This window comes from Ochotona curzoniae, unplaced genomic scaffold, assembly GCF_017591425.1.
Source record: "Ochotona curzoniae isolate NIBS_2020 unplaced genomic scaffold, NIBS_Ocur_1.0 scaffold_3208, whole genome shotgun sequence".
Taxonomy (NCBI): Eukaryota; Metazoa; Chordata; class Mammalia; order Lagomorpha; family Ochotonidae; genus Ochotona; species Ochotona curzoniae.
Window position 1 is genome coordinate 31,855,553 of NW_024467106.1, and position 27,265 is coordinate 31,882,817.

Genomic DNA, 27,265 nt, shown 5'->3' on the forward strand with positions numbered 1-27,265 from the left:
TCAATAAAAATAGATAAAAGTGAAGGAGTTGGAACATGAAGCAATACCCATATAGGATGTTGGTGGTAAGGCAGAAAATTAGCCTCATTTGCCACCACATTGGCCCCTTTCCTGTTTTTAATTTTTTTTTAAGATTTATTCATTTTTATTGCAAAGTCAGATATACAGAGAGGAGGCGGGACAGAGAGGAAGATCTTCATCTGATGATTCCCTCCTCAAGAAACCGCAACAGCCGGTGCTGCACTGATCCAGAGCCAGGATCCCAGATCCTCTTCCGGGTCTCCCACACAGGTGCAGGGTCCCAGTCTTTGGGCCGTCCTCAGCTGCTTTCCCAGGCCACAAGCAGGGAGCTGGATGGGAAGTGGAGCTGCCAGGATTAGAACTGGCGCCCATATGGAATCCCTGGGCATTTGAGGCAAGGACTTTAACTACTAGGCCACCGCACTGGGCCCAGTGTTTTTTTTTTTTTAAGTTTACTTAGTTTTCATTTTTATTTGCAAAGCAGAGTTATAGAGGAGAGGCAGAAAGATCTTCTGTCTGCTGGTTCACTTCTCAAATGGCGCAATAGAGAGTGGGGCCAATCTGGAGCCAGGAGCCCGGGGCTTATTCTGGGTCTCCCACACGGGAGCAGAACTTGGACCATCCTCTGCTGACATAGCAGGGAGCTGGACTCGAAGTGGAGCTGCCATGGCAGGAACCAACATCCCTATGGGATGATTAGCTTGCTGTGCGATGGCACTGCCCGCTTTATTTTTAAGATTGATTTATTTGACAGGCAGAATTACACAGAAAGATATTCCACTTGCTTGTTTACTTGCCAAATGTCTGCAACCGATGGGGCTGTGCCAGGTTAATGATGCTGAAACACCTCTGTGTGTGCTTTCAAGATTTATTTATTTGAAAATAGAGAGATGAAGAGACACAGATCTATCTTCCATCCACCGGTTCACTCCCCGGATACCTGCCAGGGCCAGGGCTGGGCAAGGCAGACCCTCGGAGCCAAGACCTCCACTCTGTTCTGTGCTGCCTCACAAGTGGCAGGACCCCAAGCACTGGGCCGTCTTCCGCTGCTTTGCCAGGCACATTAACGGGGTCTGGACGGGAAGTGACGCAGCTGGGACTTGAACTGCCTTTGCAGGCATTGACTTTACCTGTCAGGCCCCGATGTGGTCCCTGTGTTCTTACCTTTTGTGTATGAAATGATTGTTTTATTACAGAAATATTCATTAATTGCGAAATGCCAGCATTTCATGCAAAACTTAATCTATGTGCCACAATTTTGGCCTGTTCATCTTTTAAACAAAGTTTATATACTTGAAAGAATGAGAGAGTGAGTGCGAGATCTTCTGTCCTCTGATTCGTTCCCCAAACTCACAAGAGCTAGAGCCGAGCCAGGCCAGTCTAGGAGTCTCCTGACAATAACATCCCGGCTTCCCGCATAGGTCAGGTTTTTGTACATTTATTCTCCTTCACAAGGTGTATGATGTACAAATCCTCCCGCTTTCTGACTTTCCTTTTTGAATTTCCTTGATGTCTTTGTAGCAGAATTTTAATGTTTAATAAATCCAATTTTTTCTTTTCTGTTAATGTTTTCACTGTGTTTGATTACTTGAAGCCCAGCCCAAGGTCAGGAAGATGTTCCCTTACGTTTTCTTCCAGAAGGACCACCCCTATTTTAGCTCATATTTAGCTTGAGATTCATCCTGAGTTGATTTCGTATTGGTAAGGTCAAGGCTGTTTTGGGGGGTGGTGTGCGAGGAGGTTGGTGTCCAGGTGGGTGAGCCCAAGGGAGAGCGAGCGTGACGACGAGGAAAGACCCAGCTGGTGGAGGCCAGTCCTGGTTGGGACCCTTCTCGGCCGCGCTGGGAGAACCCTGACAACTCGGGGATGGAGGCGGACGGCGCCACGACCGCGGACCCGGACCGGCTCACTGCCGAAGCCTGCCCCAAAGCAGGAGCCGCGCGACCCCCGGCCTCGGGCCGCCCGCGGCTCCTTCCGCCCGCCCTTCCGCCCGCCTGTCCCTTTCCTAGTTTCCCGCGGGAGTCGGCTCTTGAAGAGGACCAATCGCAGCCGAGAGGTTTGCAGATCCGACCAATCAGAGGCGAGGGTGGAGCCAGGGAGGGCCGCGCGTAGAAGGTGTTCCTCTGGGTGAGGCTGAGTGGGCCTGGTGGGGACCCCCGGGCGAGCAGGAGCCGGGACCCCCTGGCGAGCAGGAGCCGGGACCCCCGGGCGAGCAGGAGCCGGGACCCCCAGGCGGGTAGGCGGGGACCCCCGGGCGAGCAGGAACCGGGACCTTCGGGCAGGTAGGCTGTGGGACCCCCGGGCAGGTAGGCCGGGACCCCCGGGCGAGCAGGAGCCGGGACCCCCGGGCAGGTAGGCTATGGGACCCCCGGGCTAGCAGGCTGTGGGACCCCCAGGCGTGCTGGCGACCCAGCTGGGTCTGGAAGCGCCCGGGGCCATGGCCGCCCCTGCCTCTCCTTGCGGGAGTCCAGCCTCGGACGCTGAGTCTCCGTCGACCGGTCTGGACTCCTCAGAGCCGCGCACCAGCTGTCTGGATCTATGGAAGGAGAAGAACAACCGACTGGTTCGGCAGGTCAAGGTAACAGTTGCCAGAAGCCTCGTTTTGCGACCCCAAGACCATACAAAACGGGTTTGCAGCCATTGGGAATGTACTGTAGCCGGTGGGGCAGTGGCTGAGCCCGAAAACGAACGCATCCCTTGCTCCTGCAAGGAGAGAGAAAAAGACTGCCCCGCCGTGACATGCATTGCACCTTTGGCAGGTGGCTCAGGGCTCTGGGTCATCTCTGAAGCGGCTGCGGTTGGCTCAGGACACAGTGGAAGGATTCCGAGAGCTCCTCCACAGCCTGCAAGGTAGGTAAGGTCCTTCCCTCTGGGATGCTGAGATCCTCCTTGGCTCCTATGATTGGCAGGGGGTGCGGAGTGGGAGTCCAATAAGCCTCAGGCTCTCGGGTGGAATAGTCTTTGGACCAGTGACTCCTACATGCACATACTTAGGCATCTGAATAAACGGTTTCTAGAACTTTCCAGAAGAAAGTGAGGAAAGTTCCAGACACTTTGTCCAAAGCTTGGATACTTTATTGAGACCATTTTAGTGAGGCATCTGTAGGTTGAGATCTTCTCTGGGGAATCTCGAAGGACAAGGGTCTGTGACACCAGCATTTGTTTCCCAGGACTCCCAGCGACTGTCCTTGTTCTCCGCCTGGAGCTGACTGTCATCTGCAATTTCCTTATCCTGAAGGTGAACCTGGCCAAGAGTTTCTCCCAAGACCAGGCCCAGGATATCCAGCAGGGCCTAGAGAGAGGTGAGGGCTGAGGTTGTCTCCCTTGCTTCAACTTCAGGGCAGTGGGGATGGGAAGAGCAACACAGGCTGTCACCTCAGTGGGGAGAGAGGCCCTTCTCTGATCTGTGTGCTCCTCAGACCAGACCAAGATGTTTTCGTGGTAACCCTTGGGCTTCTACAGAAGAGCAAGGTGGAAAGCAGGGGAACGGGAGATGGAGCATGCAGTCTCCCCTCAGCCGCCTGCGTATTTGTCCTCCGTAGTGCTGGAGACACAGGAGCAGCCTGGGCTCAGGTTGGAGAGGGAACTCCTGGAACTGTGGCATGCTGTACTCCACACTTCTTCCCTCGTGCCGGAGCTGCTCCCTGCTCTGCACCGACTGCTCGGCCTGCAGGCTGCACTCTGGCTGAGGACGGACCGCCTTGGGGATCTAGCCCTGCTGCTCCAGACTCTGAATGGCAGCCAGGTAATGGGGAAGGGACCTGGAGCATCCTCCACTGCTTTCCCAGGTCATAGGCAGGGAGCTGGATGGGAAAGGGAGCAACCAGGACTTGAGCCTGCTTCCATATGGGATGCTGGTACCACAAGCTATTGAGGCACTGCCAGCCACCCCACCACCAGAGCATTTTTTATGTGGTTTACTTTTTTTTTTTTAAGACTTATTTATTTTTATTGGAAAATCAGATATAAAGAGAAGAAGAGAGACAGAGAGGAAGATCTTCCGTCCGATGGTTCACTCCCCAAGTGGCCGTAACAGCCGGAGCTGAGCCAATCCGAAGCCAGGAGCCACGAGCTCTTCCGGGTCTCCCTTGTGGGTGTAGGGTCCCAAATCTCTGGGCCGTCCTCAACTGCTTTCCCAGGCCATAAGCAAGGAGCTGGAAGGGAAGTGGAGCCGCTGAAATTAGAACCAGTGCCCATATGGGATCCCGGCGTTCAAGGCGAGGACCTTAACCACTGCTATTGCGCAGGGCCCCAGAGCATTTTTTTTAAAAAATAGCTTAATGAATCTGGGTAGGATCTGGGCTCTTGTGACCTTGCTGTAATCCTCCTGCAGCTTAGGTCTTTCACATGGCATTGCTCCTTTCCTCTTAGGATCAGAGGAACCTTGGAGCTCCAGGCTCGACCACGGGAAACTCCCTTCCCAGGAGTGAGGGACCCCAGAGTGGGTCCCATGAGGATCTGCTGCTACTTCTAAAATCTTGGACCCCCCCGGTTGAGGAATCCAACGGCCCACTGATCCTGCAGGATGCACGGAGCTTAAGGGATGCCGTGCTGACAGCGTTTGCCTACAGCCAAGGTCAGCGAGCAGCCTGACTCATGCATTCCTCCCTTCCAGGGCTTTCTGGGCTCCTGTGCTCCCTGGCACAGCCCCTTCAGGATTCTGGGCTCTTGTTCCTCATCATGCCCCCTGCCCAAGGGCCTGTCCTGACTCACAACTTGATGGCTGTTAGGCCTGCAGGAGCTGACCTCAGGGAGCCTGCCCAGGGCGCTGAGCAGCCTGCACGAAGCTGCTTCTGGTCTGTGTTCCCGGGCTCTCTTGGTCCAGGTGTACACGGCAGTGGGGACCTGTCTGCGAAAGATGGTAAAAAAAGGTCTTAGGGTGGCCCCGGGGGACCATGGGGACAGCCTTCTGTGTGGTAAGAGTCACTGAGGCCTGCGTCCCCTTACTCCTCCAGGGACACCCTCAAAGCGCGCTGCTCTACTTGATCACAGCCTTGAAAGAGGGCTCGGCCTTGGGTCCTCCGCTCCTGGAGGCCTCCAGGTTGTATCGGCAGCTAGGAGACACAGCAGCAGAGCTCGAGAGCCTGGAACTCCTGGTGGAGGTGAGGAACTGCCCAGTGCAGGATGACTGAGGTGCTCATGCGGCCATGACGGACTCAGGCACATGGGGAAGTGTGGCTCTCGGCGGTGATGGATCGCTTTCTTTCTGTCCCCTTTAGGCATTGAGTGTTGTACCTCCTTCTGAAGCCCCTCTGTTTCTCATTGAGGCAGAATTATTACTTCCACCACCTGACCCAGCCTCGCCCCTTTATTGTGGCTCGCAGGGCCAAGCCAAGCACCTGCTAGCAAGCCGATGCCTGCAGACAGGGAGGTGAGATTCCTCCTTGCCCACCTGAGCTTGTCTTCCTCTACCTGCAGTGTGACACTGCTTTTCCTTTTGTGAGTTGAGTGAATAACCAAGGTAGCTGTAGGGGCCTTACTGCTAGATTCATTCTGAGGACTCTAGACTGGGAACAGGGAACTTTTGTGGGGTAACTGGTGCCATCTGGATATGTATAATAACATTTGTAGCCCATGTAACGCTATCAACTTAAGGCTAGAGTTGTGGTGTAGTGAGCCAAGCTGATACCTGCACATGGCATCCCATATGAGTACCAGTTCAAGTCCTAGCTGCTCTGTTTCCAATCCAATGTCCTGCTGATGTGCCTGGTGCATTCACTGGCTCACTTCCCAAATTGCTGCAATAGCCAGGACTGGGCCAGGCCAAAGCCAGGAGTCAGGAGTTCTATGCTGGTCTCCATACTAGTGGCAAGGGCCCAAATACTTGGGTGATAGCTTCTGCTGTTTTCCTAGGTGTGCCGGCAGGGAGCTTGATTGGAGTATAGCTAGTAGATTTCAAACTGATGCTCACGTGAGATGCTGGCCTTGCAGCAGCTGCTTAACTCACTGTACCACAACACTAGCCCTCCCAGATCATCAAAAGCAGTATAGATCCCATGTAGATAATATATTTTAAAGACTTACTTATTTTTATTGAAAGACAGACTTACAGAAAGAGAGAAATCTTTGCTTATTGTTTCACTCCCCAAGTGGCCACAATGGTCAGAGCTGAGCCAATCTGAAGCCAGGAGTGTCCCCCAGGTCTCCCATGCAGATCCAGGGTCCCTAAGCTTTGGGCCATCCTCCACTGCTTTCCCAGGCCACAAGCAGGGAGCTGGATGGGAAGTGGAGCATCTGGAACATGAACCAGTGCCCATATGGGATCCCGGTGCTTTGCAAGGGTAGGATTAGCCCATTAGCCTGGTTCAGAGCCCCATGGCCCCAGCTCCCACTATTGTTAAGGGGTACTGAGCATCTCTCTGTTAGCTGAGAGAGAACATTCTCAATGCAGTGAGATGCTGGGGCCTAAGATGAGGCTCGTGGCTTGTGACTCCTCAGGGCAGACGATGCAGCAGAGCACTACTTGGACTTGCTGGCCTTGTTGCTGGATGGTCTGGAGTCGAGGGTAGGTGTGTGGTTAAGGTTCCCTGCAGGGAGACGGAGGGGTCGGGAGCCCCTCTGAGGTACAGCTAGGCTGGTAGTGTCTGTGCTTCTCTCTATGGAGCTGTTGTTCTGGGAGCAAGGGTGCTGTGTGGTACCAGAGCCTGGTGAAGGGTGTCAGGGGCTGGTGGCTCCTCAAGCCTCTGGAAGACACCGCATCCTCCTTCCACCCCAGTTCTCTCCACCCCCTTGTCCCCCAGGGCCCTGCGTGCCCGAGCTGTTCCTGGAGGCAGCAGCAACGCTGATCCAGGCAGGCCGAGCCCAGGATGCCTTGACAGTCTGCGAGGAGCTGCTCAGACGCACATCTTGTCTGCGTCCCAAGATGCCTCGGCTGTCTGAAAATGTCAGAAAAGGAACCAAGGGACAGCCGTACTGTCCACTCTGGGTCTCTGCCACTCACCTGCTTGAGGGCCAAGCCTGGGCAAAGCTGGAGGCCTCAAAAGAAGCAATTAGTGACTTTAGCCGGTGAGCCCTCAGCTGGGAAAGCCAGGGGGGAAGGGAAGGTGGGGAGGATTGATGTTCTGGATGGGGGTTTGGGGAGCTCTGTTCTCACCTACCCACCGCCTGGGTCCCTGAGGTTGATTCCTTTTCAACCCTACTCCATGTCCTACGCCAGGTGCCTTGAGCTGCTCTTCCGGACTGTGCCTGAGGATAAAGGACAAGGTGATTTCAACTCTCAGTTTTCTTCTGAACTTTCTGGAAGTGGTGGTATTGGAGTGGGTTCCTTTCTATGCGTCTTAGGCTAACAGACTAGGAGTCTTAAGAAAATGGGACTCCAAACACATGAAAAGATAGAGGGGACTTGGAGTTTGGTGACTATGGAGCTGGGAAGGCCCCCTTTAAAAAAAAAGAATACATATGTATATATATATATTTTTTTTTTTTTCTTTGAAAGAGTTACAGAGAGAGTGAGAGAGAGATGGAGAGAGAAAGATCTTACATCTGCAGGTTCACTGTCCAGTGGTCACAATGGGCAGAGCTGGGCTGGTCTGAAGCCAGGAGTCAGGAGCTTCTTCTGGGTTTCCCATGTGAATTCAGGGTCCCACGGCCTTGGGCCATCCTCCACTGCTTTCCCAAGCCACAGACAGGGAACTGGATGGGAAGTAGAACAGCCAGGAACTTGAACTAATGACCATATGGGATGCTGGTGTCACAGGCAGATTAGCTTGCTATACCATTTTGCTTGCCCTGAAGACACTTCTTGACTTTGGGGTTGATCCCCAGGGACAGCTTCCAACTGTGAGCAGGGGTGTATGTCAGATGTGACACTACAGCAGCTTCGGACGGCTGCCCTGATCAGCCGGGGATTGGAATGGATAGCCAGTGGCCAGGATGCCAAAGCCCTACAGGACTTTCTCCTCAGTGTACAGATGTGCCCAGGTATGTATACCTGCGTGACATGAGCTAGGCAGAGAAGCCCACGGGGGAGGTGCCTGGGCATAGGATAGTGTTCCCAGACCAAGGCGAGTGGGCTCGTGCTGTGTATATAGGGGGTTTACTCACGTGCAGATGCACAGGCATACACAAGTCTGTGCGCAGCTCGCCCTGCCCCCCCCCCCTCCCCCCAAGAGTTCCCTGTTTTCCTTGTATGCTGGCACACAGATCATGACTGCCCCAAGAGAGGTGAGTGGTGCAGGAAAAGGGCCAGCCGATCCAAGACCACAGAGCTTGGGCTAGGAATGGTGATCTACCCCTGGTGCCCTGTGGGAGTGTGGGCAGCACACTTCCCCCTTTAGACCTGCTTCCCTGTAATAAAATAGTACTGAGTGCTGCTTCCCTGTAATAAAATAGTACTGAGTGCTGCGTCAAGTTCTAAGGCCCTGTGTTCTGGGGGCTTGGCTACAGGTCATCCAGACGCTTCCTTTCACTTGCTTCAGACGCTGTGGAGGCTGGACCGGAGAGATGAAGCCACTGCCCTCTGGCGGCAGCTGGAGGCCCAGCCAGAGTTGCCCCAGGAAGATGCGAGCCAGTGAGGCCTGTTGGCTTGGGGCTGAGGGGCAGCTGGAACCCTGGTGTCCTCAGGCTTACTGAGGGTGATGGGGCATGAGAGGGAGGGAGGCTGCCCAATCTCTTGTCCTACATTTCACACCCCTCTTCCTGCTCTCTAGGTCTCTCCCACTGTACCTAGAAATCTGTTTGAGCTGGATCCGCCCCCCTGACCGGAAAACCTTCCTGGAAAAGTTTCAGACGTCATCTCTGGAATCTTGTGACCTGTAGCTGCAATGTTTCCAGGGACCTGAGCAGGGCCCCCCGTGGACCGCCTCCTTGTGGGGAGGGCTTGCTATCCGCCCCCCCAGGAGATGATGTGGCTGGCGCTGGCAGTGCCGGGCAACTTCTGTACCAGCCAGGTCGGTGGTGGTGCTCTGGAACCTGGCCTGCTTACTGCCATTGTGTTTCTAAACGAGGCATGCCCTGCTGCCATGCACGCATGGACTTTGCTCTGGTTTCCCCTCCCTTGTGTGGAGTAAAAGTGCATATTGATCTCTTGTTTTGTCTTCAATGGTTTACTGGCATGGGGTGGCTCTTGGCTGCCAAGTGCACAAGGTGCTCTCTCACCATCGGGGCATGAGGAAAAGGCTGGCGAAACACAAATGCAGCAAGCAGCGGCTTTATTTCTTCCAAATGGTGAGAGAGGCTGTGTGTAGCGATGGGACCTCTCTAGATGAGGGCAGCTACTTCATAGTTACAACGGACAGGCAGAGCTTCTGCCTAATCCTAAATTCTGGAAACGACCTGAGGTCAGTCCAGGGCGAAGGTGCATGAGTCGACAAGACACTAACAGCTTACCTGTTAGCTAGGGTCATGAATGACTGCAGTGCTTGGGGCCCGGGACTTCAAGTCCCAGCATGCAGTTTCCTTGCTGCCCTTGGCTCTATTGAACCTGCTGCGTTACGTGGTTGCCCTGCCCTTTGATCCCTAAAAGCCTTGCATGCCCTCGCTTCCGGGCACGTCATACTGTATGGTAAGGGGCGCGTGCACCGCCAAACACGGAGAACACTGTCAAGCCTGTGGCATTAGTGTTACCCGAGGGTGTCACGAACGGGGCAGGGGGTGCCAGTGAGTGGAGCAGAGGTGCCGGACCTGTGCTTTCGGGGAGCAAGATGAAGGGTGTGGGGGAGGAGAGCTGGGAATCGGAGGCGCCCCAGGCTGGAAGAGAAACTACGTCTAGGTTATCGCCGCCACAGGACGAGACCAACACAAGGTTCAAGCCATTGTGCGAGGTTCTTCCTGGGCACAAGCTCAGGAGCCAATGAACTGCAGCCAGGTGGGAGAGTCCGCCCCCGAGAGATTAAAGGCTCCCTTCTCTCCAACCGATTGGGCCCCTATTCTTTCCTCTGATTGGCCGGGAGTCCCAGTCCGTCGGGGAAGCGTAGCCTTGCGGCCAATTGACGTGGCGTTACTAGGCGTGTTGTCGTCTTGAGGCGGGAGCCCGGCCCTCAACGGCTCTTCTGATTGGCTCCGACCGCCGGGTTGCTGGGGAAGAGGCGCGGAGGGGCGGGCGGAAGGCCTCAGGGCCAGCGTCGATTGGCTGAGGCGAGGGCAGCTTTCCTTCCGATGATTCGGCTCTTCTCAGCTCAGTCTCGGCGAAGCGTCTGCGGCCGTCGTCGTCCTCGTCGCTGCCTCTGCCCCCTCGCGGACCAGGAGCCAGCGTCTCCCGCCCGCCGCCGGGAGGAAGCGTGAGGCGAAGGAGGCCGCCCGCCAGCTTGCCGCCCGTTCTCTCGTCTCTCGCCTGGGAGAGCCGAAGCTCCGGCCGAGTCCTCGAAGCCGTTACCCGTGGGCCGCCACAGCCGCCGACCGGGAGAGGCGCGCGCCATGGCCTCCGGAGCCGAGTAAGTGCGGGCGGGCGCGCGCTCGCTGCGGGGGCGCGCACCGCGGGGCTCCGCCGCGCCGAGTAGGCCCGGCCCGGCCTGAGGAGAGAGAGAGAGACGCGAGAGAGCGAGGGCGGGAAAACAGGAGAGGGTGAGGGGCGGCGGGGGGCTGCCGAGGCGGCGGGGCCGGGCTGCGGGCCCGCGCGCCCCCTAGGCCGGAGCCCGGGCCGGATCGTGCTGTGTCATGCAGGCCCCGGCCGGCCCGATGGGGCCCGCCCTCGGGGCGGCCGAGGCCTGCTAGCCCGGGTCCGGACTTCGGGCCTGCCCACCGCCGGCGCGGGGCCTCGAGGCTTTGGGCCCGGGCTGCCGACCCCGACGCTCCGCCGCCCGGGCAGAGCAGGCCCGGCGCGCCTCAGGCCTCCTTCCCGGCCCGGTGGGCGTGGACTCGGGGCCACGTGAAGGCGGCGGGAGCCCCGGGACGGCGGAGGCCCCGGGGTGGGGACGGGACCTTCACGGCCTTTTTGGGTTTTTCTCCGGGAGGCGCGATGTTGTGCAGGCAGCTTCCCTGGATGGATGTGAGGGCCTCGAGGTGGAGTGTGTCTGCACCCTTGTAGCTCCCCGCTCAAGTTCGGATCCCCGTTCTTACACTTCAGAAGCCTACCTGAGTTTCAGCTTTCTCACACACAGAGGCAGGTTGCCCAGTGCACTCAAAGACACACATACGTACAGCCCTTTCCCCAGGCAGCCAGATTGAGAAATTGTCTCGTCCCTAGGACTTTGGGCCCCTTAGGAAAACGTAAGGTAAAACCTGGCCACCTCAGCTCACTCCGGTTTAGATGGCTGGGAGGGGGAAAACCCACATGTCACAGGCAGCCTACCGAAACTGCTTCTAAGAGTCCAGCATTTAGAGGTGTGTTCCTTTTTCTCACAGTTTTGAGTCAGGATAAAGTTGCTTCCTCATAAAAGAACCACGAATGAGTTCTTAAAATAGGCTCTTTTGTTTTCAAAAATAAGAACCTGAAATTCTTGGCAACTGGCATCATAGGCAGTTTGCAAAGCACGAGGTCATGTTGCTGACTCTTACCTGAAACCCCTCCAAGTCCTCTGTGGGCTGATGCTGTTCTGAGGAGGGCCTGACTCTGCAGATGGTGAGTGATGGCCAGCGTGATGGCTGGCCCCTGGGAGACTGCATTTGCTCCTTTAGGGCTCTTGATGGGTCAGGGATTATTGATCTTGGGATTAAGTGAGGACATTGCACTGACAACTCAGAGCCAGGATAGGTAGTAGTAGGCAGGTTGCAAGTTTGCTTGGAATGTAGCTTTGAAGCTAGAGTACAGATCATATTGCCCAGACATTGGTGTTTTTGTGGTGTTTTTGTCTGCCCCTGCCCTCTGCCTCAGGGAGGCAGCAGAGAAGTTCCTGGCAGGGTATTTGGATGGGTCAGGGAGCAGGAGCACCTAGGACTCTGTTGATGGTTGATTGCTGGGCTGGTGTCCTTGGCCACTAGTGCCATCTCTGAGGAAGCAGGCCAGTTTGAATTGAGGAGACTTTACCCCTAGAATCTAGCTAAAGGCAGTGGGGTAAGGGGACGGCGCCTGGCCAGAGCATCTGCTGAACCTTCACAGTTCGGTTGGATGAGTGGGGTTTGGTGAGAAGTAATTCTTAAATTGGACCCATCTTTTATTTCCTTGGTAATTTGGAGTTTTTTCTGATTGGCTGTGTCAGGAATAGAAGATATTAAATCTTGGGTAGCTCCCCAGCATTGTAGAACATAGGCATCTTCCCCCTTTCTTGCTGCAATTTGCGAGAATAGTTCTAGTGGAAATGCCATTCTGTCCTGTTTCCCCAGCTCCTAGAGCAGTGCCTATCATGACACATGACACCCGCTCAGTTTGTTGAATGAGAAGTGCTTTTTCCTGTTGCCTTCTGTACTGTCAGGCCTGTTTTGGCTAATGCTCAGGCTGGCGGGAGCCTTACTGGGGAGCAAGTGCTTCCCAAGGAGGGCCCACTGAGAGTGGAGGCTGGAGGTGAGCTAGCCAGGAGGTATCTTCTGGAAAGTGATGGAAATAGTATATAGTCATGCGACCTTGTTTTGGATAGGAGGGATTTGGATTTACCCCATGCTTTAGTGTTTTCCAGTTTTTGGAGTTTTGTGCCTTTGCAATTCCACTCTGGAGTACATTTTGAATTGGAACATCTTTCTGAGGGTTCCAGCACTGTTGGTGGTTTTCCTGGCTATGCTGGGTTTGTGCTTGGTGTTCAAAGGCTTTATTCTGAGTAGGGTAATGCCAATGATTTGGCCCCATTGTGACCCCAGACTACCTCCCTGGGCTTTGAGGGAAGTTGCTGACTCATTTCATTGGAAGAAAAGTTCAGTGCTTTTGCTAATCATAGTGATTATTAATAAATAATGTGTCATGCATTGTATTGAACATTCTACACTTTTTTTAATCCTTTTATTTTTTTATTATATTTTTGTGACAATCTTTACATAGTTAATTAGGGTAAAAAGATTCAAGGGCTATAGGAAAGTGGGTAAGACTATTGTTTCCATATTGTTTCCTTCATGTGTAAAGGGGGATATTAAGGGAGAAGGCCCACCCAGTTTCCCACCTACCCCAGGTCCCGAACGTAGGCCGTGCTCTGAGGTTCTTGCGTGGTTTTGATAGTTCACCACTTGCCACTCCGAGCATGATGAGGTCTTTGAAGAATCCACTAATTGACATAGTCCATCATAGAGTCTCCTTTTGCCCCATATTTCACTGCCAACATATAGCTGAGGTGGTTGATTGACCTGTTCTGCCTTTTCTTGGTTAGGCTTCTGAGTCCAGCATTTTGATTGGGGATCCAAGCAAGATGCCTGGTCCTGAGACCCTCCCGAGACCCTCCCGCAGCCGAGAGGCTGCTGGAAGTTTAAACCCCCCAGGCCCAAGGTCGTGCCCCTCCCCAATCCCATTCACCACCCAATGAGGGCGGCGGGTGGGCCCGGGACCTGCCCAGTCATGGAGACTCCGGCCCCCTCATCCCAAAGGGAGCAGCCCCCGGAGCCCAGGCAGGCCCGGGGACAGCTCACCATGTGCACATGGTGGCTGGTGTCTGAGATCCAGGCATGAGATGCCCAGTCCTGAGGCCCCCGTTCTATACTTTTTAAAATAATTTTTTAAAAAAAGATTCACTTATTTATTTGAAAGGCAGAGTGAGATGGGGGAGAGACAAGTCTTCTGTTTGGCTTTTTTCCCAGATGGCCTAAACAGCAAGGGCAGGGCCAGATCAAAGCCAGTTGCCTGGGATTCAGTACTGGCATCGTCCATTGTTTTCCCAGATGCAGCAACAGGGAGCTAGATTGGAAGCAGAGAAGGTTGAACTAGGACTGGCAGTCACATAGGATACTGGTATCATAGGTGGTGGCTTAACCTATTGTGCTACAATGCTGGCCCCTCATTGTTTTATTACAAAGTCATATAGAGAGAGGAGAGACAGAGAGGAAGATCTTCTGTCCAATGATTCACTCCCCAAGTGAGCACAACGGCAGGAGCTGTGCCAATCCGAAGCCAGGATCCAGGAACCTCTTCTAGGCTTTTCATGTGGGTGCTTTGGGCCGTCCTCGACTGCTTTCCCAGGCCACAAGCAGGGAGCTGGATAGGAAGCAGGGCCACCAGGATTAGAACCAGCTACCATATGGGATCCTGGTGCGTTCAAGGCGAGGACTTTAACCACTACATTATCACGCCAGGCCCAGAAGGTTAATTCTTAAGTTGATGTTCTTGTATGGACTGTGAATGATATCATAAATGTCTGAAAGGCCATTGGTTGGGGAAAAATGTTTCCCACCTTTTAAAAATTGCTGTGCAACCTTTATTTCTGTTATGCCTCCAGTTATTCTTGGGCCCTCGCTCCTTGAACCTGGGGCAGGAGTACTTTGGACCTTGCAGCTGGGCCACTAGTACTGAAAACACCAGGAGCTGCTGGAACGAGGACTGTGATCTGTACTAGATACTGCTCCTTGTAACCTTAGCAGAATGCCCTTTCTGGTGCAGGGATGGCTTTACCCATCCACTCTTAACTGGTGTTTGGAGACTAGTGGGTCCTTTTCAGGCTGGGCTGTCTGTTAGCACTGACTTCATTTTCTCTTCTAGTTCAAAGGGTGATGACTTATCAACAGCCATTCTCAAGCAGAAGAACCGTCCTAATCGGTTAATTGTTGATGAAGCCATTAATGAGGACAACAGCGTGGTGTCCTTATCCCAGGTAAGTTGGGTTCACAGGCCTGCTTCCTTATCACACTTACTTGAGGAACTTCCTGGTTTCCTCTCCTGTTTTTCTTGCAGTGACTGCAGATAGAGTGGGGCTTACTGGGAATCCCAGCCTCCAGGGCTGCTGCTTACCCCCTTCTGTCCAGTGACCCACAGGCCTTAACCTTCTTTCCTCAGCCCAAGATGGATGAACTGCAGTTGTTCCGAGGTGACACAGTGTTGCTGAAAGGAAAGAAGAGGCGGGAAGCTGTGTGCATTGTGCTTTCTGATGACACATGTTCTGATGAGAAGATTCGAATGAATAGAGTGGTTCGGAATAACCTGCGCGTACGCCTAGGGGATGTCATCAGGTGTGTGTGTGGGTTACTTGGCCCCTCCGGGATGGGAGGCCAGAGACAGCCTGCATTCTAACGAGAGTAACCCTGTAGGAAACCTACTGGCCCTGGGAAGACTCCTATTTCATTGTTGTCTTTAGGTCTCTATTCTGCCTTCCTGGGACTTCAAAATCACAGCTGCATGACCCCTTAGGACAAGTTGACATTTCTGTGACTTTCTTGACGGCTTTATTTTTTTGTACTAGAAGTGTTAACTCGCTTTTAGACAGTGGTTTTGAATGCCATTTGAGAGTATCTGCCAAATCTCCTTATTGCTGTGTTCGATTAATAGTTTGTGTTAGTGTTTGGAATGGAATGGGGATGTGGTACAGGGAGGATGGGTGGGTGCCTAGCAGATCTTTTGTTGTTGTTAAGATTTATTTGAAAGAGTGACAGGGACAGAGCCTGAGCTGGGCTGGGCCAACACTGGGAGCCAGGTACCTGTCCCATCATCCACTGCTTTTCCAGGCACACATAAAGGGCCCTGGTTCTGAAGTGGAGCAGTTGATGTTTCAACCTGCACTTGTTTCTTCTTAATACTAGCTCTAACTTCTGAGAAACAGGTTCCCCCCCACCCCCCTTCAATATTTATTTTACTTATTTGAATGGCAGGATTAGGAAGATGGATAGGGAGAAATAGAGAGAGGTGTTAAGTTTGTTGACTCATTCTACAGAAAGCCACAGTGACTAGGAGTGTGCCCTGCTGAATCGGTAGCTTCTTCCAGGTTTTTTCACATGGGTTCAGGGGCTCAAGTTCTTAGGCTGTCCTCTGTTGCTTTCCCAGGCACCTTAACAGCAGGCTAGATGGGAAATGAAGTAGCCAGAACTCGAACTGGCTTCTGTATGGGATGCCAGCAGCTTAAGCTGGTGTGCCATAATGCTGGCCCCATATCAGGTCTTTAGGAATCCAGGTTTTCCTAGGGTAGAGGTATATCTCAAGCGCGAATTCCCTGCCCCTCCCCGTTTTTGTGTAACTGTAGGCAAGAGGCCCTCGCATCTTTGAATCCTCTCTTGCCTCCTTATTTTCCCTAACCACTCACCTCTTGACTGGTATTATCTAAAGTGTTTGTTTTTCGTGGAGTTTCTTCCGGGGGCGGGAAGGATGGGGATCTAGGCACTCTATCAAGGTGTTCTGATTTTCTGGCTTACATTCCTTTTTTTTTTTTTTTTTTTTTTTTTTGCTTTATTTTCTTGACTCTTGAGACTAGATTGAAGTCTGTGTATAATACTGGGTTACCAGTATTAGCTAGGAGGACTGTCTGGATTTCCTTCATTGTAAGCCCCACATGTCTTTTTTTATGAATATTCTAAAATGTTCTTGATTTTGGCTCACTGATTGGGAGTTGGCTGCGCTTGAGGCTTCTCCTGCTGAATGTGAGTTGTCTTAGCTCTGCTTTGCTGTTTATTTGCCTTTATTCCTGCCTGTTTTCCTTCCTCTGTTCACTTCAGTCCATCTCTGCATTTCTCTTTGAATTGCCATCAGCTGTCTCTGCCAGGCCCTTTTGGAGTTGCAGTACTTGGGGCTGCAGTGTGGTTGGTAATGTGGAGTCTGCTTGTCATCCTCAGCATCCAGCCATGCCCTGATGTGAAATATGGCAAACGCATCCATGTGCTGCCCATTGATGACACAGTGGAAGGCATCACTGGCAATCTGTTTGAGGTATACCTTAAACCATACTTCCTGGAAGCTTATCGACCCATCCGGAAAGGTAAGAGATAATTTGGGGGGATTGAGTGTAAGGATGGTTATAGGGAAACTTAGAAAGTAAACACTGGGATGTTTTCATAGAGTTGGGCACACATACGCATCTTTGCAATGTTTCTGTCTTTTCCTGTGTTTGTAAAAGCTATTCCTTTAAGAAAATCTTGCATTTTGGCTGTGTCACACAGACCAAAGTGTGTATCTGTAGTTAGTGATTGTAGTAAGAACATGAGTTATCTGTACTTCAGAAGCCAAAACTGACTCATGGCACATTAGATTTTGTTCATTCTTAAGTATCACCAGGACTTTTCAGCTTTTTAATTCTTGCTGTGTGTTTATACTGAGACTGTAGGGAGAGGGTAAGGAGATAAGAATGATAGGTTATGAACTTTATATTTTAGATCCCAGAGTTTCTTGAGAAATTTTCACCTATCCTCGTAATTGATACCTCTAGCTGTGCTTGTATTGCTTGTTTTCATATAGGAGATATTTTCCTTGTCCGTGGTGGGATGCGTGCTGTGGAGTTCAAAGTAGTAGAGACGGATCCCAGCCCTTACTGCATTGTTGCTCCAGACACAGTGATCCACTGTGAAGGGGAGCCTATCAAACGAGAGGTGGGTTTCTCCCTGATTCCATCACTAATTCTGTTATTACTCAGTGGGTACTTTCTGGAACTAAGTGTTTTTCTAGTGGTAGGGAAATTTCCCATTTGTTTATCTGCTTAAATCTGATTTATTTCTTTATTCTGAGACTCAGAGTTGAGTGTTTTACCAGGTATTTAATACCAGGAATTATATTTATTTATTTATTTATATTGGAAAGGCAGATTTACAGAGAGAAAGATCTTATATCCGTTGGTTCAGTCCCCAAATAGCCACAGCGGTGATCTGAAACCAGGGACCAGGAACTTGTTTGGGTCTCCCACGTGGGTGCAGGATCCCAAGGCTTTGAGCTGTCGTCTGTGCTTTCCCAGGCCACAAGCAGGGAGCAAGAAGAGAAGTGGTGTAGCCGTGGTACGAACTGGCACCTATGGCATCCTGGAGCATGCAAAGCAAGGACTTTAGCGATTAGACTACCACGTCAGGCCTAATACCAGGAATTTTTAAAATCTAAATGAGCCCTAAAGATATATGTCACTAGGATCATTGTTGAAATAGAGAGCTATGATGCTGTGGAGCTCTCCTTATTCCTAAGGTTTATAGCTTCAGGCTTCAAGGAACCATTCCCAGTAGGACTAAAGGCAATGTGAAAGGGGAAGGTTGTGTTAGAAATCTTTGGATGTTTTAGCTGTTCTTTGAAGTGTAATACGTTTAGAGAAGACTATTTATTTGAAAGGCAGGTTTATAGAGCATGAGTGAGAGCTTCCATTTGCTGGCTTACTCCCCAATGGCTGCAGTGACTAGAACTGGGACAATGTGAGGCCAGGAAACTGGAGCTTTTTGGTCTTCCATATGGGTTTAGGGGCCCAGGGAATTGCACCATTCTTTGCTGCTTTCCTAGCAGCCTTAGCATGGAGCTGGATCAGAAACAGCAGCCATGCCGATAATGAAATATGACGACAGGCAGAGGCTTAAGGCACTATGCCACAAAGAAATCTTCATCTAGTGGAATAATTTGGAGGTACTCAACTTCTAATAATACAGTGTTCCTGCCTGCCTTCTTTGTCTCTTCCATGTTCAGGATGAGGAGGAATCCTTGAATGAAGTGGGCTATGATGACATTGGTGGCTGCAGGAAGCAGCTAGCTCAGATAAAGGAGATGGTGGAGCTGCCCTTGAGACATCCTGCCCTCTTCAAGGCAATTGGTGTGAAGGTGAGCGTTCTGGGCTCTGGATCCTGTCTCAGGTGGTGATTAATGACTTCTGTGTCTCATCCTGGGAAGTTTTCATACATGCCTTTCATTATTTGTCTCGATTAGAGGCAATAATATGGTCTGGGCTTATTGAAGGCTCTAAATTCATTAAAGGTACTGATGGTCTAGAACAGAGCAGATTGAGTTCTCTGTTGCATAAATTGTCTTTTGTATCTTTAAAAAAATGTAGCAATTATTGTTATGGATCCTACTAAAACTCAGAGTTTATACCTGTTTTTATAGTATGGCCACCAATAGAAGTGTGCGATGTAAAGGGATTTGAGTCTAAGATATTTGAAAACTACTTTGTCTGCACTGTAGCTTCCTGATTCTCTGTCATAGCACACATTGAGGCTGAAATTACTGCTTTGCCTAGTAAGTATCACACAAGTGATGTCATAATCTGGAACCCCGCAGTTGACTCTGCGGAGTGGTGTTCCAGCATGATAGTAATTAGAAGGCTATGATTACGGCAGTGAGGAAGCTTTAGGCAGTGAAGAGAGCCTGCTTGCCTGCTTTTTAAAAAATATTTTACCTATTTTTTGTTTGAAAGTCAGAGTGAGGAGGAAAAATCCTGCATCTGCTATTTCACATTCCGAATGGCCAGAGCTGAGCTGATCTGAAGGGACCCAGGAACTTCCTCCAGGTTTCCCACGTGGGTGTAGGGGCCCAAGTACCTGGACTGTCCTCCACTGCCTGCCTTAAATGGCTTCAATCTTTTGTCTGTTCATCTTTCTAAGATGGAATCCTTGGCATAAAAGACCTCTTGATTTTCTCTAGACCCAAGCTTTTCAGGTTCTCAGAGAAAAGTCTCTTAAGGTGATTCTCTGTATTTTGGGCAAGTTACAAACTTAGTCAATAAATGTTAACAACTTCCTGGTAGTGAGTAACCTGCTGGTAATAGGAGAAAGTATGGCCTAAGGCAAAAGGTCTGCCTGTCCTTTGTTACTAAGGGCTTATTCTTGTTTTTAAATTGAGTTGAGTAAATCAGTTTAAATATTTGTTTCCATTTTATTTAAAAGGCAAAGAGATATTTCCCATCTTCTGATTTATTGCCTAAATGCCTGCTTCAGCTGGGCCAGCCTGAAGCAAGGAATCTAGAACTCAGGAATTTGGTGGCTCTGCCACATGGATAGCAGGAACCCAAGTACTTGAGCCGTCATCTGCTGTCTAAGGGTGCAGATTAATAGGAAGCTACAAGTGGAGCTGGGATTCTAACCCAGGCACTATGATATAGGATGCAGGCATCCAAAAGGGTGTCTTATTGCTGTATTCAGTTTTATTCTTAATGATGTCAAGATTGAACACTGATTCCTAGAGACGTAGTTAATCCATTTTAGGGTGAATGGAGTTGAGATATCAGGAGACAGTAAATCTAATTATTCTTTTGGTCCTTAGCCACCGCGGGGAATCCTGCTGTATGGACCTCCTGGAACAGGGAAGACCCTGATTGCCCGAGCTGTGGCAAATGAGACTGGGGCCTTCTTTTTCTTGATCAATGGTAAGAGATTTTGATTTGTATCTGTCTAGACCCAGCTCTAATCTGCACAGTTCCATGACACATCCATTTGTAGCCACCCCTCATGCATGCTTTAATATCTTTGTTCTATGGGCTACATTGTAGAGCAGTCAGTAGCAAGTGGAAGATTTTTTCTTTTTAAGAGTTTATTTATTTGAAAGGCAAGATTAGAGAGAGGGAACGAGATCTTTCATCCTCTGGCTCTCTCTCCAAATGATAACAAGAGACAGGGCTAGGCAAGGCAGAATCCAGAAGCTTGGGCCCAGCACTGTGACCTAGCAGCTAAAGTCCTCACCTTGAACATGCTGGGATCCCACCAGTTCTAATCCCGGCAGCTCCACTTCCCATTTAGCTCCCTGCTTGTAGCCTGGGAAAGCAGTTGAGGGCAGTCCAAAACCTTGGGACCCTGCACCCGTATGGGAGACTTGAAGGAGGTTCCTGGCTCTAGGCTTTGGATTGGCGCAGCACTGGCTGTTACAGTCCCTTGGGGAGTGAAGCATCAGAACGAAGATCTTCCTCTCTATTTCTCCTCCTCTCTGTGTATCTGATTTTGTAATAAAATAAATATTAAAAAAAAAATCCAGATGCTTTATTTGTGTCTCCTATATAGGCATAAGGGCCCAAGCACTTGAGCCATCCTTTGTCATTCTCCTGGGTTCATTAGTAGGGAGTGGACTCAGAAACAGAGCAGCTGGAATGTGATTCGGTGCCCATGTGGAATATTGGCTTTGTGTATCTTATTTTTTAATTATTCATTTATTTGAGTTTCAGAGAATGATCTTGCATTTTTGATTTACTCCTCAAATATCCCAGTGACCCAAGTTGATCAGGCTGAAGCTGGGAACCTCTTCTGGGTTCCCACTGTTGGTGACAGGGACACAAATGCTTGGGTCATCTTATGCTGCTTTACCAGGCCATTAGTAGGGTGCTGAATCAGAAGGAGCAGCCAGGGTATGAATTAGTGCTCATATGGGATGTTGGCCTTGCAGGTAGTGCCACAGTGCACCACATTTATATACAAATGGTACATGCCTATTTGAAAGCTTTAGGGAAGTTGATCTGAGAGCACATGTCTTTTAAAATATTAAGCTTCTGGAGATCCAGCTTGTATGTTTTCTCCCACTGCAGCTAGATGTTTCAGAGCATCTTCTGTGATCTGTATACTTTTTTTTTCTTAAAGATTTATTTATTTTTATTACTAAGTCAGATATACAGAGAGGAAGAGACAGAGAGGAAGATCTTTGTTCTGATGCTTCACTCCCCAAGGGACTCTAACAGCTAGTGCTGCACCAATCCAAAGCCTAGAGCCAGGAACCTCCTTCAAGTCTCCCATACCGGTGCAGGGTCCCAAGGTTTTGGGCCATCCTCAACTGCTTTCCCAGGCTACAAGCAGGGAGCTAGATGGTAAGTGGAGCTGCTAGGATTACAAGTGGCGGCCATATGGGATCCCAGCATGTTCAAGGTGAGGACTTTAGCCGCTAGGTCACAGTGCTGGGCCCAATCTGTATACTTTGTAATAGTGTATTTGATCTCTCCAGCCTGGGTGTATCAACATAATACCTGGCAGAGATTGTGGGAGAGCAGACAGGAGCTAATATCTTCTCACCCAAAATTTGTCTAATCTGGGGGCAGATGAAACGACTGATTGGTTTTTTGGATTGGAAAATGTAATTTTGTGCTTGTCTTCATTTTGTATTCTTTCAGGTCCTGAGATCATGAGCAAGTTGGCTGGCGAGTCAGAGAGCAACCTTCGTAAAGCCTTTGAGGAAGCTGAGAAGAATGCTCCTGCCATTATTTTCATTGATGAACTGGATGCCATTGCTCCCAAAAGAGAGAAAGTAGGAGGAGTTGACCTGAGGGAATGGTGGGGGGATAAGAGATCCTGACATTGCTTCTGACCAGACGTCTGTCCTGACAGACTCATGGGGAGGTAGAGCGGCGTATTGTGTCACAGTTGTTGACCCTTATGGATGGCCTGAAGCAGAGAGCACATGTAATAGTTATGGCAGCAACTAACAGACCCAACAGCATTGATCCGGCCCTGCGGCGATTTGGTAAGGACCCCTGGTATTTCTCAACCCTGTCTTTGCTCCTGTGGAGATGGTAGTACTGAGTTTAGTCTATCCTTCAAATGAGTCCCCTCATTCTAAGGATTTCTTGTTCTTTGCAATGAGTGGGTCTGTGCTGTGTCCTGTGTAGAGTGACTGCCTGTCTTGGTTGGCCTGAGACTCGGGGACTTTCAGTGCTACTGCCAATGTGGGTCTGGGTTAACTGATGATCAATCACTTTAGTGTCTCCTTTTTCGCTCTGGTCCAGAAATGAGTCCTGTGTGTGTTTACACACTGTTCCACAGGTCGCTTTGACAGGGAGGTAGATATTGGAATCCCTGATGCTACAGGACGCTTGGAAATTCTTCAGATCCATACCAAGAACATGAAGCTCGCAGACGATGTGGACCTGGAACAGGTGGAGTGCTGATGAGAGCTGACCAAGAGTTAGGATATCTTTTCCTGGGCATTTTGTAGGGAAGTGGCTGGGGACATGAAGTTAAGATATGATTAGATTCTTTTTTGAGTTACGGGCAGGAGAAAGGAGATTGAATTCAGGGAATTGAAGTTAGCTTGTATGTTGAAAGTAAACTTGAATTGTTGGGGCAGTTTTATTTCCATGCCTCAAGTCCCAGACTTTTTGAGTTTTTAAACTTTAGCTAGCATAGGATCTGCTAGTTACGGATGTGGGATGACCCAGGGGAAGTGGCCAGGATTCTGTTGTTTTCAAGCCTACTAAGGCAGCTCATTCTCTGAGACAGCATTAGTTGAGTGGATCTTCTTTCTGCAGGTAGCCAATGAGACTCATGGGCACGTGGGTGCTGACTTAGCAGCCCTGTGTTCCGAGGCTGCTCTGCAGGCCATCCGCAAGAAGATGGATCTCATTGACCTGGAGGATGAGACCATCGACGCTGAGGTCATGAACTCCCTGGCAGTTACTATGGATGATTTCCGGGTAAGGGTCATGCCCCTGCCTCAGGGACACTCATACATACTTTGATCCGTCTGCTCATTGGTCTCATTTCCATTTTCCTCCCTCTTTAGTGGGCCTTAAGTCAGAGCAACCCATCAGCACTGCGGGAAACTGTGGTAGAAGTACCACAAGTAACCTGGGAAGACATCGGGGGCCTGGAAGATGTCAAACGTGAACTTCAGGAGTTGGTCCAGGTAGAGTGACTTGGTCCAGAGTGAATCACTGCCCATTCATTGAAATTTACCTGAGTGGTTTCAGAGTGTCAGCATGTTGCGGAGTTGTCACAGCTGTGAAGCTTCCCCTCTTAGAATTTCAGGCTGTAAAAAGTTTAGCTATTGCTAGAGAACCTATATTTTATATCACAGAGAAATATTTGAAAATTGCTTCTGTTTTCTTACAGACTATGGAGTTAGCACTTGAATCATTTGTTTTATTTTCTTCTAGTATCCTGTGGAGCATCCTGACAAATTCCTCAAGTTTGGCATGACACCCTCCAAGGGAGTCCTCTTCTATGGGCCTCCTGGATGTGGTAAAACCTTGCTGGCCAAGGCCATTGCAAATGAATGTCAGGCCAACTTCATCTCCATCAAGGGTCCTGAGCTGCTCACCATGTGGTTTGGGGAATCTGAAGCCAACGTTAGGGAAATCTTTGACAAGGTAAGCTATAAGAGGGTGGATTATCCTTTCTCTTGCTTGGGGCAGCATAGGGATAGAGGCAGTTTCTTTTAGAGTCAAAACCATCTTACTCCTGGTAACTGAGCAGGGGCAATGAAGGGTATTTTGTTTTTCATCTAAGATCTGCACTTTGGTAATTGAGTCTGTTCACCCCACAGGCCCGCCAAGCTGCTCCCTGTGTACTGTTCTTTGATGAGCTTGATTCAATTGCCAAGGCTCGTGGTGGTAACATTGGAGATGGTGGTGGGGCTGCTGACCGAGTCATCAACCAGATCCTGACAGAGATGGATGGCATGTCCACGAAAAAGAATGTGTTCATCATTGGCGCTACCAACAGGCCTGATATCATTGATCCTGCCATCTTGAGACCTGGCCGCCTTGATCAGCTTATCTACATCCCACTTCCTGATGAGAAGTCCCGTGTTGCTATCCTCAAGGCCAACCTGCGCAAGTCTCCTGTTGCCAAGGCACGTGTGGGACCCCAGACCATTGAGCTTCTAACGGGGTTTCTGAGGTTGGAGTTGGTGTCAGCGAAAAGTGAAATATCTGAAGGAATACAGTTATCTAAAGGAATAAAATGGATTGGCAAAACATGGGCGAACTGGAGTTGAGTGCTTGGGTACCCCCAAAGATCCTGTGTTCCTTGGAAGGAAAGGCTAAATGTTAAGTTAGCTGTTGTTTTGCTTGTTACTAGGATGTGGATTTGGAATTCCTGGCTAAGATGACTAATGGCTTCTCTGGAGCTGATTTAACAGAGATTTGCCAACGTGCTTGTAAACTGGCCATCCGTGAATCCATCGAGAGTGAAATTAGGCGAGAACGGGAGAGGCAGACAAACCCATCAGCCATGGTAAGTTTGCATCTTTTTCCCAGTTTTCTCAGACCTGGGGAGTCAGGCAACAGTTGCCACCATGCCCTGGAATTGAGAGAGCATGGTATTGGGAAGCGCCTCTGATAAGATGTTTATTGGAGCACCAAAGAAAGCACTAAGCTGAACCTGTTTAATCTGGAAAAAGGCTGAGATGGGTAGGCCGCTGTGTATGCTCAGTTCAAATTAGGTCCTGGAGGGATCAGAATGTGATAGTGCAAGCAGAAAAGCAGTGGGGCGGAGGGTGGGGGAGCACAGAGCTTCAGGCCTGGGATCTGTAGATCCATCTTTGGGTGGTGGGGATGGGATCCACGCACCTCCTGAATGATGAGAGAGAGGGAGAGAAGGAAAGGACTTGCATCATTTCACTAGTTTCTAATTGTATGCTGACATTATCTTTAGGACCTAGTGAGTAAATGGCTTTCTTTACCTTTTGGAAGGCACCTATGATGTGTGTCCTGCCTCCCACCTCCTGCAGGGAGCTTAGAAATAGAAGCTCTAATCCTAGGGAGCCATTTCATAATTGCAAGCATTTTGAGGGGGCCTCAGTGCAAGAGATAATGTTTGAGCCTGTCTTTGAAGAAAATATTGGGACATGGATAAAGGGAAATGCAGTTGCATGGCTTGCTCAAGTCCTAGACTTAAGTTTCAGATTTATTGACATATCAGTAAAATACACTCTGTCATGTAACAATTTTCATGCTTTAAGCTTTTATATAGATTTGTTTTTTATTTCAAAGGCAGATTTTACAGAGGAGAGACAGAAAGAGATCTTCCATCCACTGGTTCACTTCTCAAATGGCTGCAACAGCTGAAGCTGGGCCAATTGGAAGCCAGCATCCTGGAGCTTCTTCGGGGTCTCCCACATGAATATAGGGACCAAGGACTTGGGCCATCTCAAGCTACTTTCCTAGGTGCATTAGCAGGGAACTGGATCCAAACTGGAGTAAATGGGGCTTGAATCGGCCCTCAATGGGTGCTGGCATGATAGCTTAGCCCTCTAGGGAACAATGCTGATCCCCAATTTCCATGCTTCTTAGAGTCTATTATCACAGTTGAAGCACAGAAATTTCTTTTCTAGAAAGTTCCTTTAAGCCATTTCAGTCAACATCTTCCCCTTCTAAGCCCCTCGGAAACCACTGATAACGATCTTCATATCTCTGGTTTGCTTTTTTCCAGAATGCATTGATGCATTAAGGAGAGCAGTGATTCAGTCTTAGGAGGAAGTGTGGGTTGGGTTTGGAGGGACAGGCAAATTGATAAACTCAAGCCACCTTAGGGATGTCAGGAATTGAGTTTAGACTGAGCCTTAAAACTAGCCCTGATGGTCTTGTTACTGACACTGCAGGAAGTAGAAGAGGATGATCCAGTGCCAGAGATTCGCCGTGACCACTTTGAGGAAGCCATGCGTTTTGCCCGCCGTTCCGTCAGTGACAATGACATTCGGAAATACGAGATGTTTGCCCAGACCCTGCAGCAGAGTCGAGGCTTTGGCAGCTTCAGGTAACTGAGGGTAGTTGGTGGTGCCTAAGGTGTCTTGGGTACCTTTTCAAACTAGCTGTTGGAGTTTTAAGGCTTCTGGAGGGATAGTTCTGAAAATCCTACACAGATTTTATTTTCTTTTTCCTATCCTTTCCTAATTTTGTTTTTTGCTTCTGCTCTTGTACACAGATTCCCTTCAGGGAACCAGGGTGGAGCTGGCCCCAGTCAGGGCAGTGGAGGCGGCACAGGCGGCAGTGTGTATACAGAAGACAATGATGATGACCTGTATGGTTAAGTGACACTAGCCAGCATGCAACAAGCTGGCCTGGCTGGACCTTGTTCCCAGGGGTGGGGGCGCTTGCCCAGAAGGGACCAGGGGTGCGCCCACGGCCTGCTTCATTCTTCAGTCTGAGCAGTTCGGCTACAGTCAGACTCTGGACATGGGGTTTCTGTTGCAAAAAAAATACAAAAACGATAAAAATAAAAGTAATTTTCATTTGGGAGGTGGAGAGTGAGTTACCAACAGGGATTGGGCCTTGGGCCTAGGCCATTTCTTTCATAGTTTGAAGCAGTGCGGGGTACCTGTGTGGGATGCAAACCCAGGCACTAGTGCTGCCCCCACAGTAGGCATCTTCCCTTCACTCGAGGCTGCCCAAGCTCTCCCTTCCCCTTATCCAATTTGGGTAGGTGTGTGAGGGGCCACAGTTGCTGAGTGTTTATATAGAGAGTAGGTTTTTATTTTACATGCTTTTGAGTTACTGTTGGAAAACTAATCACAAGCAGTTTCTAAACCAAAAATATGACATGTTATAAAAGGACAATAAATGTTGGGTCAAAATGATGCCTGAGTGGTGGCCCCTGTGCCTGCTTCTTTGCCTGGGAAGGGCCTTGGGCTGCCTCTCGCCACCACAGCATAGTTCCAGTGTGCAGTCCTGGAAGTAAGGTTATACCCTCTTGCCTTTTGGTTACCATCATCTCCTGCTGCCCCAGCTTGCATCTGTGCCATCAGTGAACAGGACAGCAGTGGAGGGGCTATCCTGATGGAGCTCATACGAAGAATGTGGGATCACTCCACCTGAAGGGCTCGTTAATCCTGACTGAGGACCTGACTGGGGTGTCCTCTGAAGATCATGGGCCTAGCTCAATGGCT

The 27,265-nt window shown here is 50.1% G+C and overlaps 2 protein-coding genes across 5 annotated transcripts; both read left to right on the forward strand.

Moving 5' to 3' along the window:
- The first annotated feature begins 2,351 nt into the window (after positions 1 to 2,351).
- Positions 2,352 to 9,040, forward strand: FANCG (FA complementation group G). 4 transcript variants are annotated; one of them, XM_041004514.1, is made up of 14 exons: positions 2,352 to 2,599; positions 2,781 to 2,871; positions 3,192 to 3,323; positions 3,564 to 3,766; positions 4,462 to 4,597; positions 4,752 to 4,882; positions 4,977 to 5,123; positions 5,241 to 5,392; positions 6,460 to 6,530; positions 6,762 to 7,026; positions 7,178 to 7,224; positions 7,792 to 7,941; positions 8,407 to 8,530; positions 8,670 to 9,040. In XM_041004514.1, exons 1-14 carry the CDS (start codon positions 2,459 to 2,461, stop codon positions 8,776 to 8,778), a joined length of 1,899 nt encoding a protein of 632 aa, XP_040860448.1. In that variant the 5' UTR covers positions 2,352 to 2,458; the 3' UTR covers positions 8,779 to 9,040. The 4 variants fall into 4 exon arrangements, with proteins under 4 accessions (XP_040860448.1, XP_040860446.1, XP_040860447.1 ...); XM_041004512.1 differs by having other exon boundaries at positions 6,460 to 6,526; positions 6,737 to 7,026; positions 7,786 to 7,941; XM_041004513.1 differs by having other exon boundaries at positions 6,460 to 6,526; positions 6,737 to 7,026.
- Positions 9,041 to 10,148: 1,108 nt separating this feature from the next.
- LOC121172410 (valosin containing protein) lies at positions 10,149 to 26,956 on the forward strand. Its single transcript, XM_041004282.1, has 17 exons — positions 10,149 to 10,391; positions 14,507 to 14,618; positions 14,801 to 14,973; positions 16,564 to 16,706; positions 17,183 to 17,313; positions 18,380 to 18,511; positions 19,949 to 20,051; positions 21,774 to 21,907; positions 21,988 to 22,123; positions 22,423 to 22,535; positions 22,908 to 23,072; positions 23,162 to 23,284; positions 23,535 to 23,747; positions 23,924 to 24,232; positions 24,460 to 24,615; positions 25,982 to 26,136; positions 26,305 to 26,956. Exons 1-17 carry the CDS (start codon positions 10,375 to 10,377, stop codon positions 26,408 to 26,410), a joined length of 2,421 nt encoding a protein of 806 aa, XP_040860216.1. The 5' UTR covers positions 10,149 to 10,374; the 3' UTR covers positions 26,411 to 26,956.
- Positions 26,957 to 27,265: the final 309 nt, after the last annotated feature.

Excerpts from the sequence above, each read along its gene's own strand:
- FANCG (XM_041004511.1), top strand. The coding sequence starts at position 2,459 with ATGGCCGCCCCTGCCTCTCCTTGCGGGAGTCCAGCCTCGGACGCTGAG. Across the intron at positions 3,767-4,392 it reads AGACTCTGAATGGCAGCCAG|GATCAGAGGAACCTTGGAGC; the intron begins GTAATGGGGAAG and ends CTTTCCTCTTAG. Across the intron at positions 7,225-7,785 it reads GCCTGAGGATAAAGGACAAG|GGACAGCTTCCAACTGTGAG; the intron begins GTGATTTCAACT and ends GTTGATCCCCAG.
- LOC121172410 (XM_041004282.1), top strand. Across the intron at positions 14,974-16,563 it reads CGCCTAGGGGATGTCATCAG|CATCCAGCCATGCCCTGATG; the intron begins GTGTGTGTGTGG and ends TGTCATCCTCAG. Across the intron at positions 20,052-21,773 it reads CTTCTTTTTCTTGATCAATG|GTCCTGAGATCATGAGCAAG; the intron begins GTAAGAGATTTT and ends GTATTCTTTCAG.